This window comes from Thalia democratica, chromosome 9, assembly GCF_965202585.1.
Source record: "Thalia democratica chromosome 9, ktThaDemo2.hap1.1, whole genome shotgun sequence".
NCBI classification, from domain to species: Eukaryota; Metazoa; Chordata; class Thaliacea; order Salpida; family Salpidae; genus Thalia; species Thalia democratica.
In genome coordinates, this window is record NC_139173.1 from 35,663,227 (window position 1) to 35,675,028 (window position 11,802).

At 26.7% G+C, this 11,802-nt stretch overlaps 1 protein-coding gene across 1 annotated transcript; it reads right to left on the bottom strand.

Annotated features, from left to right (window-relative positions):
* Positions 1–9,340: 9,340 nt before the first annotated feature.
* On the bottom strand, positions 9,341–10,271 carry LOC145844416 (kelch-like protein 36). Its single transcript, XM_082951816.1, has one exon. The coding sequence runs from the start codon at positions 10,260–10,262 to the stop codon at positions 9,492–9,494; it is 771 nt and encodes a 256-aa protein (XP_082807942.1). The 5' UTR covers positions 10,263–10,271; the 3' UTR covers positions 9,341–9,491.
* Between the last annotated feature and the right edge of the window lie 1,531 nt (positions 10,272–11,802).

Sequence of the window (11,802 nt, forward strand, 5' to 3'; positions counted from 1 at the left end):
CTACATTTTCTGGAAGCCTTATGCATTCTATTTTTGAGGCCAAGCATATGTAAGCAGAAAAAGTTTATATATCAGACTAGACTTTTTGATTCCTTATATTAGGTAATTCTAAAGTAATTGGTTTTCCGTTAAAATGTTTTTTAAGTGTAGTTTTATTTTCATTTTTATTGCTGGTTTAGTTTAGTTTGATTTTAATCTAACGAGTTTTATTAGTACAGCAAAGTTCTATAGTTTAAGCTTTTAATTAATTATAACATTCGATTATTATGATATTTTATATTTTAAAACTTTTTTCTACAGAATAAATTTATTTCAATATCAATTCAATTAAACTTAGTAAGATACAATTTCTGACGAGCCTCAATACGAAAGTACTCAAACAAATTTAAGAAAAATGAAATATGTTTTGTTATATTAATAAAAAAAAAACATTTATAGAACAAAAAAAAAGTGAAAAAAATGTACACAGTTTTAATACATTTTTATTTAAAATTTTAAGACATCAAAACAGTGTTCACCCTTTTAAAACTTGATTTTATATAATATAACTCAAACAAGAAAACTAAAAAAAAACTTTTTTATCAAGTAGTGTGTGTATACAGACAATATTTTAACATTTTCGTTTATTTTATTTAAGCATACAAAACAAACAACAATGAAGAAAAAAAAAACACCCTGCTTTCCTTCGAAAACTCATTAGTCTTTAATTAGTTATTGTTTTATAGTAAGTGTGTTAAAAGTAGTAAGTTGTTTTCTAAATTTAATTATTTAAGCATACAAACTTATATATGTAATATCTAAACTTCTTTAGAAAGAGGAGATATTGAAGTTAAACAATTTTAACTCATATTTGCACATCTTTAATTTTCACAAACACAAAAACATATAAACTATTGTAATTATCAACCTAAACCAATTTTATAGAGTTTAAAACTTTAAAAATAAATTAAAAAATTAGGGTTATTGCTTAGTTTCATAGTTTTCTACAGTTTTTTTTTTTGATTTTTTCTTTGTTTGTTCCCAGTGTGGGCTAACGATGTTGGTGGCCCAACATCTAAAGCCTCAGTTGGGTCAGGGTGACTTCCTGTGGGCAGATAGTCAACCTGACCTTTTTGTTCATACATCTCATTTATCTTATTATAGTTGGACATAATAACTATACACTACTTAATGCTACTTTATATAAATCAGACAAGACAGTTTTGAGTGATGAATCTTTTATATAAAACACAACAAGAAATACAAGCATATACAAAAACTGGAAGTTATTTTAATCTATCAAAAGACTTAAAACAATAAACTAAAAATTCAATAAAACTTTTAGTAAACAATAAACTTTAAAAGGTTTAACAAACTATTAAAATATAAACCTGGCTTAAATGTTCAAACAATAAAACACCAGTTGAAATATTCACTTTAAAACAATACTAACAATCAAAATTCACAAATCAGTTCAAATATGTTGTTGCTTCCAGCTGCACACCAAACTAACTGCTTACAAATACACTGGCTGTCATTTTCTGATATTTAGTTGCATCAGAATTAGTTTGAAACACGTCAGATGATTCTCATTGGCTAGTGCAATGAAGCTTTTCAAACTCAAAATATTCTCTGAGCTCAACTTTGAATAATGAATATGCACGTATTCATTACACTATCTTCTGTAGTCCTTTTTTTTGAAGAGGAATATCACTCTATCCTCTGCTTGCCTCCTGCTAGAAGAATTCTAAGGTGATGTTCACCTAAATCTAATTGGTAAACAGCAAAAAAACAAAATAAAAGGAACAGTGTAAAGAACAAATAAATTCAAAATAGTCATGAACTAATTTAAAAATCAAACTTAAGTAGAATATTAATAGGAGAAAGAAAAATTAAGTATTTGGTTTTCACATAATAAAAAAAAATTTATATAATAACAAAAGTTTTATCAGAATAACTAACTCAGTAAAAAATCTTAGACAACATGGTAAAAAAAAATGGTATTAACATAATAGTATTTGCAAAATAAATAAAATGAAATATCAATAAATTTACGGTTACAATTCTAAATATTATTTTTACTATAAACAGATAAACAACTCTTAATTAAAATATTAAACTCAAAAAAAAATCTTAGGCAATATAGTATCAATTGGTATTAGAATCAAAATTTTTTCACAAAAAAAAAAAAAAAAAAATTTTTTTTTTAGTCATACAGAATCATCACTCAACTGTCATGCCTAACTTAACCCTAGAATACAAAGAATTTTAAGTCAGCCTTTCTAAAACTTTATTTCTTAATTTGTTAATTTTAAGTTTAATATTTTCAACATGTTCTTCAATTTTTAGACCTTCTTTAATCAACTCATCTTTTTCTGAAATTAATTTCAAAATTTCACTCTGAGGTTCAAACTGTTCTTTTTCATTGTTAATAGGTTGATAGCCTGTAGAGCTAATTTTTAATAAGTCATTTGGAGAATCAGTATGGGTACTTTCTTTTGCAAATTGTCTATCATCAGTTGTTTGAACCTGGTGGGTTAATTGGTGGTTGTGTTTTATCTCATAACATTTTTGCTCTTCTCTTTGCTGGTGGTTTTTAACTTTACAATAGTCACTGACAAAATAACATTTTTGTTGAGGCCTCTGTTGCCTTTTAAAACTCTGATTATAGTTTGGCCACCTGTTTTGAGCATATTTGGAACCTTTAACCGGTTTGTTATTAGGACCTGTTACGTTCACAGCCTGTGGTAAATTTCTTTCACTTATTACAACATTAAATTCAACTAACTCACCTTGTGCAAGTGACCTTATAAGCGTGTTAGGGTTGTTTTTACTAATTTCAGTGTGATGAACAAAAACATCACTGTCCTTATTATCACAATGAATAAATCCATAGCCCTTTTTAATATTAAACCACACAACTCGGCCTGTAACTCCATATGCTATAATTTTTCTAGGAGTTTTTGGTTTAATTTTTTGTGCCTTTCTGGTTGAATGTACTGAAGGAGTTTTTGTTGTTGCAAAATTACAGTGTTTTACTGTTCTATCATTTTTTTCATGTACTTGGGAAAAATTTTGGTTTTGATAGCCTTCATTTTGTTTGTTGTTATAGTGGTCTCTGCCATTATTTATGCATTGGTTTTCTCCCAGCCTATGGTACTCTTGATTAGGCTGGTTACTACTGTGGTTATTATGAAACAGATTTTGGTTTTCCTGCCAACCTACATTATTGTGCCTTTTACTTCTGTTCCTACCATAGTATGGTTTGTGAGGTTCATATGAAACATTTTTGGCTTGCTCTACAACTCTCTGTTCTTCTATCTCACATATTGATTCTGTGTGCCTTAAAAATTCCTCATATCTTAACCCAAAACTTTCCCTAATTTTCTTTTTTAATTTATCAGGGGCATGAACATACATGAAATACTTTATTCTATCTTGCTCATTTGATTTTGCCCACTTTTTTGCTGACAAGTATAAATTTTGGAATTTTACTGGCCCCACCCATGTTGGATGGGCTCCCAAGATTTTTGGCAATTTACTGCCTTTGCCTTCTAAAAATTTGAAAAGATTAAAGTATGTTCTGTCCTCATCATAAGCTTCAAAAAAATCTATTATATGATTACGTGGCCAGATTCTTTGAAGTATTTCAAACTTTTCAGTATCATCAGTAATGCCATAAGTACTACACCTATCCTCAAAAAATCTTAACTCAATAACAGGGTCCTTTATGGCTTCAATCTGGGGAAAAAGTTTGCAGTTCTCTAAAGTCCTTTGTTTCAGACTGATGTTATGTGTAGCCCCTACAGTGTTGGAAGAAGTATATACAGGACTACTGTCACTATAACTTATCTTACTTTGGAATTTGTTTTGACCTTCATCTAATCTTTTATAAATAGAATTTAATTCCTTTTTTAAGATGGCCTTCTTTTCTAAAATTTTAGCTTGGGCTACTAGCTTTGTGAGTTTCTCTATCTCCAAGTCTTCCACTTCTAGTGCATTTTCATAATCTAAAGCCTGCTGCTGCCTATTGGTGCTTACCTTACTTTCATTTTCAATTCTGTAGGGCCCAATTTTATTACAAGTGGTTTGTATCTTATTTTCCTCAAACTCTGACTTATTTAACTGTTGGTTAAAGGATTGGTAGTTCTCACTACTTAAGAGGACGCCATTGTGGGCTAACGATGTTGGTGGCCCAACATCTAAAGCCTCAGTTGGGTCAGGGTGACTTCCTGTGGGCAGATAGTCAACCTGACCTTTTTGTTCATACATCTCATTTATCTTATTATAGTTGGACATAATAACTATACACTACTTAATGCTACTTTATATAAATCAGACAAGACAGTTTTGAGTGATGAATCTTTTATATAAAACACAACAAGAAATACAAGCATATACAAAAACTGGAAGTTATTTTAATCTATCAAAAGACTTAAAACAATAAACTAAAAATTCAATAAAACTTTTAGTAAACAATAAACTTTAAAAGGTTTAACAAACTATTAAAATATAAACCTGGCTTAAATGTTCAAACAATAAAACACCAGTTGAAATATTCACTTTAAAACAATACTAACAATCAAAATTCACAAATCAGTTCAAATATGTTGTTGCTTCCAGCTGCACACCAAACTAACTGCTTACAAATACACTGGCTGTCATTTTCTGATATTTAGTTGCATCAGAATTAGTTTGAAACACGTCAGATGATTCTCATTGGCTAGTGCAATGAAGCTTTTCAAACTCAAAATATTCTCTGAGCTCAACTTTGAATAATGAATATGCACGTATTCATTACACCAGGTTACATAAAAATAATCTTTAAATTTGATTTTAATAAAATTTTGAAAATACTTAGATATACAATATTGTTTTTTAAAAGAAAAAAATAGCTTTCAAACAATTTGCTTTAAGGACGTGTACGAAAATACCTTTCGGTTATTGAAGTTTGTATACAAGCTAGTCTTTTGATTTGGATTATAAACAAACGCGAAATTGAATAACTAAAAATGATAATATTTTAAGAATAAGTTAAGAACTATTTTAAAAGCGACTTAAAATCAGTCTCACTATTGTTAAATAAATTTAGTTTTTACTGTTTGACAAGTTTATTGCTGTAATATAATAAACTTTAATAAACAGTTAATGTTATTTTTTTGGAATTTTATATTGATTACTTACTTATCTCTTTTAATTGAGAGTTAGGTTATTATGCGCTAATTAGTCAGCACTTTATTTTTTTACTAAAACAAGTAAGTTCATTTTCAGCTTAATAACAACTTAAGCAGCTAAGAAGTAAAAAATATAAATCTACTATTAAGTATATGTTATGTAATGAAAAATTTATAAATTAGGGAAAACCCCTTTTGAAGAAGTGCCTACCCAGGGAAAGTTTAAGTTGCTTAAAATGCTGAAAACGCAAGAGAGTTCGGGTACAAAATCCGGGTAAATCCCCAAAATAAAACTCGATGTTTCGATTCTCACATATTCTAAAACAAAGATTTATTAGAAAATTTTAATACGTAATTAGTTCTCTCAGGCTCTCAACATTAATAATTCGTTTTAATTTTTTTTTGATCGTTTTAATTCTGGTTTTAGTTGTTTTGATTGACTTTTGATTGTTTATTTTGACATTTTAAAGCAAACTCGAGATGGTTTTAAAGTTTTAATTTTGTTTTTAAGAAAACTTTTAAGTAAAGCATTACAGGAAATTAATCGACATTGAGTTTTACAACAATCTTATTATCACTCAGCCAATTATCGAAACTACTCAAGTCTTTGTTAATGGCACTGTTAACATGATCAGAATCGTTTTGTTGAAAATCTCCGTTTAAATCATCTGTAAAAGAAAATGTATCATCAAAATGCAGAAGAAACAACTATGTATCCAAACAAGAACCCCGAGGTGTTTCAACGTTTTTACAATTTAACGCTCAGAAACAGCATTATTTACTAGAGTAGATTGACTTCTAATTTTTATAAAATAACTCCAAAAAATTTTTTATACCGAATCTTTATATTAAAGTTTCTAAGTTTCAAGAAAAGGTTATTATGATTAACAGTGTTAAATGCTTTTAAGAAGTCTAGAAATGTAGAAAATTGAATCATTTTATTCAGTATCTACAATTACCTCATCAATAATCTGTTTCACCGAAAGTTAAGTTGTAATGTTTTCCTAGACTATCTGCTATGCAGTTAATTGTTTAATAGAAATATTGTTTAATCTTTCACCCATAAACATTTCAAACATTCTAGAAAAGATGTAATAGAAAGATATTAACCAATAAAAAAGGTTTAATTTAATAGTTTTTTAGAAAAATGTATGCAAAGTATACATAAAACGTTAATGTTAAAACTTAGTTCTTTTATAGTTTTTTGACAAATGATTATGTATAATTGTTAAATATGAAACGAAAATACTATACCCAAGGAAAATTTCAGTAGTTTAATTTAATAATACAGTGCTGAGAAACTTTATATAAAAAAAGTTGAACAGTTGTACTTTGTGATAAATTTTGCTGATTTACGATTAATGTAATTTTGCAAAATTTAGATATACGTGTTTGATATTTTGCCTGTAAAAAGTTGTTAAATCATTATTAAAACTAGTTTAAACTTATATATAACATATTAGCTTTTAAGTATTTAAAAAAGTAATTTGGATTAAGTTTGAACTTTTTATTTTTGTTTTATTGTTAGGTTTCAGATAATAAGTAGTACTTTATTGTATATTAATGTAGTTAACAGAAGTTTTTAGATAAAAACACAGACAAGAAAAAAAAAAAAAACCAAAACCCTTTTTCATTTTTCTAAAACACTAAAAAATTGTAATCTAAAGTTTTTACTATAGATGTTGTGTTTGTTATATTCAAATGATTTGAAGAATTATTTTGAGTATGTATTTTATTGAACGACAAAAAAAGAACGCTCAAAATATTTGGTCCTAGGACCTGTTGCACGAAGAATCTTTCGGCTATCGAGTCGTACACCACTTGGATACAGTTTAATGTCATGTCCAGGACAAGAGTTTTTAGATTAACTTAGATTTTGTTGGTTTTTAATGTGCTAGACGTTATCAAAGTTTTGTGAATAAAGCTATCAATACTCATAAATTTAAAAAACATGTCTTTTTAGTTGATAAGATATGAATATTTAAGCTAAATAAAACATTCAAAGCTTTAATACACAATAGTTTGTCGCTTAACTTTACTTAGTTAAAATATACTAAAAATAATTGTAGCACTTAAAAAAAGTTGAGAGATATGACAAAAAATCTGAACTACTTTTATTACACCACCTTATCAAAAAGTCAAAAGTAGTAGATTTGAATAATCAAAAATCAAAAAAAAAACAAATCTAAGCTTTAGATAAGTAACTACACAGTTAAAGATGTTTTATTAGTTTTACTAATTGTCAGAAAATACTTTTAAACTTTTTTTAAGTTTAATAACTTTCCGTAGACGTCTATTTAGATATGAAGTTAATGTATCTTGCAAAAATTAAATTTTGAAAACAAACCTTTTTTAGCGAAAAGAAAAAAAAAATATGCATTATGGGTTTAGAAGCTACTTTAAATAAAAGCTATTCGTTTTGAAAATTAATAGTCAAGTTTTTTACTTTAACTTTTAATGTTAAATAAATTTATAAGACAAAAATATTGCATCTTACAAATGTCTAGGACATGACGTCAAACCGTATCTAAGTGGTGGACGGTCCGATAATCAAAAGGTTTTTTTTTGTGAACCATATCCTAGGACCACTCACTTTTAGCGTTTTTTTATCGTTCAATAATCAACATCAAATGTATTTTTAAATTAGATTTCCTTTAACTATTTTTTTATTAATTTCTTCACTACTTACTATCTTATTCACTCAATTCAACTAACTAAATTGATTAAAAAATAAATAAAATTAAGAGTTTTTTTCTAAATCTGATTATACAAAAAAGAAATATGTTTAATCAGAAAGGTATAATCAATATTCTTCCGCGCACAATTCCCACTCATTTCTTTAAATACTATTTATCGGTTTTTATTTATTAATTACTCTTAACGCTAACCTAGAACAAGGCAATTAAAAGGACTATGTTCTTATTTAACTGTAAGCATTAACCGTAATAAAGAGTGGATTAAGTAAATATATTTTAAAAAATTGGTCTTTTTATTGATTCTATCTTTTTGTAATCGTTACTAAACTTGAAAACTATAACACTTATAAGGGCTTATTATTTACAAAAATAAACTTAAAGTAAATAATTAAAATCAAGTTTTAAATAAGTACCAATAAAGAAATATAAATAATTCTTATTGACTATTAGTTTAAGTGAAGTGAACATATATTTTTAAGAATTTTTCAAATGTATACTTGTTTTAATATATTATAGGTTTAGTAAAATAAAATGTAGTAAGAACTTTATCCGCTAGGTAGAACCAATAAGATAAATATGATATTTTTTACTTGAAAATAAAGCTTTTGTAAATTTTCTCTGCACAGCGCAAAGCTTTAATGTAAATATTTGCCTTGTAAATATTGAAACTGCTTTTTCAAGATAATTCGCATAAACTAGATTAAAATGTTGTTTAATTATATTTTAATCTGCTAAGTTTTATTTTTTGAAGGATATAAAATCAAATGTTGCAACATTTGAAAAGAAACGTCAAATTTCTTATCAACTCTATCTTTAAGAATCAGTTCTTAATTGTTCTAAAGTACTTTTTGTTTAAATTAATTTTAACAGAAGTTTTGTGCAAGATTAGATAAGCTATCATTTAAAGTATTGAAACAGTTTTTTTTTTTAATTTATTAAAATGTGAGACAAAATAGTTTTACTACTTAACTACTTTTCGTTTATTTTTTGAATTAAAGTACAATTGAGTGATCATATAAATAATGAAATAAAGTTGTATGTCTATCTATAAATGTTTAAAAACAAAAATAATAATAATTTCTTAGCACAATACGAAAGATAATAATTTAAAAATCGAACACAATTAATATTTTTAAAGCACTATAATAGTAAGACAACATAATATAATACGTCTAAATACAGGTTTTAAGAAATTAAATGAATTACAAGATGTTTTTTAAGAACAGAAATGCATTACCCTACAAATGTTTATATGTTAAAGAAAAAAAAAGCTTTTTTAAATATTTTTTATAACCTGAAAAGTTTTAGATTGATAAATATTTTGCACATAGGTTTGTTATTACTATTAATAAATAATTACAGCAGTAATGCTTCAGACAAAATCAAAAATTGTATTCAATAATCAAGAATAAGATGTAAGCAAACTGTAAGCAAAAGTACGTTACAATAGTAAGATAGGTTTATTGAAACAAATTTTTCTAAACCCTTTAAACTTCAAAAACCTTTTATAAAAACTTTTAATGTTAGCAAAGTTAAAGTTTTAAAAGTCTTTAAGTTACGATTCACCAATACAAAAAGTAATTTTTAAAAAGTGTATTTTTGAGTGCAAAAATATTTAAGTCCAGTAAACTAAGTTTAGTTTTTACAAAACGCAAGCAGAGAAATTACAATCAGGAGATGGAATATTTATTCCATCAGTTATTGTCTCATCTTGCATATTAAAAACTTCTACTTTGACGGTAATCTGTGCTGACTGACCTGAGCGAACTTCTCCGCCCATAATAAAAATCTTACTATCAATCTTAGCTAAAGCGAAATGTGACCTTGAAACTTTTAATTTTAAATCAAGAAAAATTAATTTTCCGGTTTTGATATTAATTTTTTCAATACTGTCTAATGTATTTGAGTTTTGATTAATTCCACCAATAACATAAATATAATGTTTAAATGCAACAGATTGGTGACCATCTCTTGCAATATTTAGTTTCTGATCAATGATAGTCCATACATCAGTTTCAGGATCGTACTTTTCAATGCTGTTTAGATAACCATTTTGTTTATTGTAACCTCCTATGGAATAGACGAACTTGTCATTCATGTTCACTAGAGCATGACCTTTTCTTACAACATTCATACTTGCTATTGGTTTGAACGTGTTTGAAGATGGTTTGTACAAAAAGCAAGATTTTTGACCTGTAAAACCATCATATCCTCCTGATATTAGAATTTCACGCTTGACTGTACAAATTCCAAACATAGAACGAAATTTGTTCATTTTGTTAACAGTTTGAAAAGTGTTTGTGAGTTTATTGTATCTATCAATAGTATTGCTATTAAACCCGCCTACAATGAAAGCATTCTGACCAATTGTAACAGAACCGTGTAAATATCTTTCACTTGGAATTTCTCTCATCCATGTCCATTGTTGATTGGCAAGTGAGAACGAATAAAATGATTTTTTGTGTAATCCACCACCGAACAACAAGATATCTGCTAAATTAGAATGAGGTTCTTTTACATTGAATTAAATTAATTTGTAAAAAAACTTAGTTTGAAAATTCAAAAGTTAAGTTGAAAAAGTTATTTTAAAGTAAATAGATAGTTTTAATCAAAGTGTTTATATTTTTTTTGTGTTTTAAAGCCTTAAACTCCTGATAATAAATAGTACTTACTTCATAAAACAGTAGTACTAAAGTTTTAACATAAAACTATACTAAACGTGTTTCGTTAGTTTAGAAAAAAATATTTATTTAAAAAAATACAATTATTATATTAAGTTGTAAATTAATTAAAGCTTTGTTTAAAATTTTAGTACTCATTATACTTTGAATTGATTGAGTTATCATAGCATTAGTTACTTTTTGAACTTTTATCTAAAGATCTTTAAATTAATATTCAAGTCATTAAAATTAGGATTTTTTTATCTAACAAAGTACAGTGTTATCAGAGTATTAGATTCTTTTTAAACTTGTTGTCTAAGGATATTTAAACAATAAACATTAAAATCATTAAATAATTTTTTTATGTAAATTACCTTGACGGTCTGATCTTTGAGCTCGAGAAACTAATGAACTACTTGGACGATATGTACTAGTTGAACTTCCTAATTTTCCCAACCTGCTTAAAATTTCTTCTGCAACTTTGAGCTTACGTCTCTCACGTTTATGCGAAATACCTTGACTGTCTGATTGTACAGCTTGAAATGAACCACTTGGACTGTATTCACTAGTTAAACTTCTTTCTTTTTCCATCTTGCTAATTTTTTCTAATGCTACTTTAAGTTTATGTCGTAGTCCATCATTATCTGCCTTAAGTTCATCATTTTCCTTTTTCAAAAATTTGTTTTCTAGTTTCACATCGTCAATTTCTTTTCTTAATTCCGAAATCTTTTTGCCGTAATAGCCTATTTCTGCCTCTAGCTTCTGTACAGTCTCGTTTACAAATCTATTTAGCTCATTCATAGTTTCTATATTTTCTGAGTTCACTGATATCTCTTTCCTAAGTTTTTCTATTTCTTGCTTGTAAATAGATATCTTTTCTTTTAACGATGGTATTTTGAACTCAGACTTTTGATGTTTGATTTCAGTCTCTTTAAGATCTTGTTCTGCTTCTGTTAGTTTATCACTAAGATTTTCTACTTTCTTTCTGAAGCGAGCAATCGTAATGTCTATCTGCTGTTTTAATGTCTTTTGAACAGAAGTGTGCTTTTGTAAAACGCCATCATCTAAAAATAATATAAATGTTTTTAATAATTGCTTATAATTCTACGTCAAAAGATAAAAGTTGTATTTTAAATGATTACATAAATTTTAAAAATTAGTGTTTTTAAAGTTAACCTATTGTTTAATTTACATTTGTTATTGAAGTAATTATTTAAAATAAATGTTAATAAAATACAATAACATTGCTTCTATCAACTTTCAAGATTTGTATATGTTATAAAGCTTTGTTTG

Bases quoted from the DNA above. Each gene is read 5' to 3' on its own strand.
- LOC145844416 (XM_082951816.1), bottom strand. From the start codon at position 10,262: ATGAGAGAAATTCCAAGTGAAAGATATTTACACGGTTCTGTTACAATT.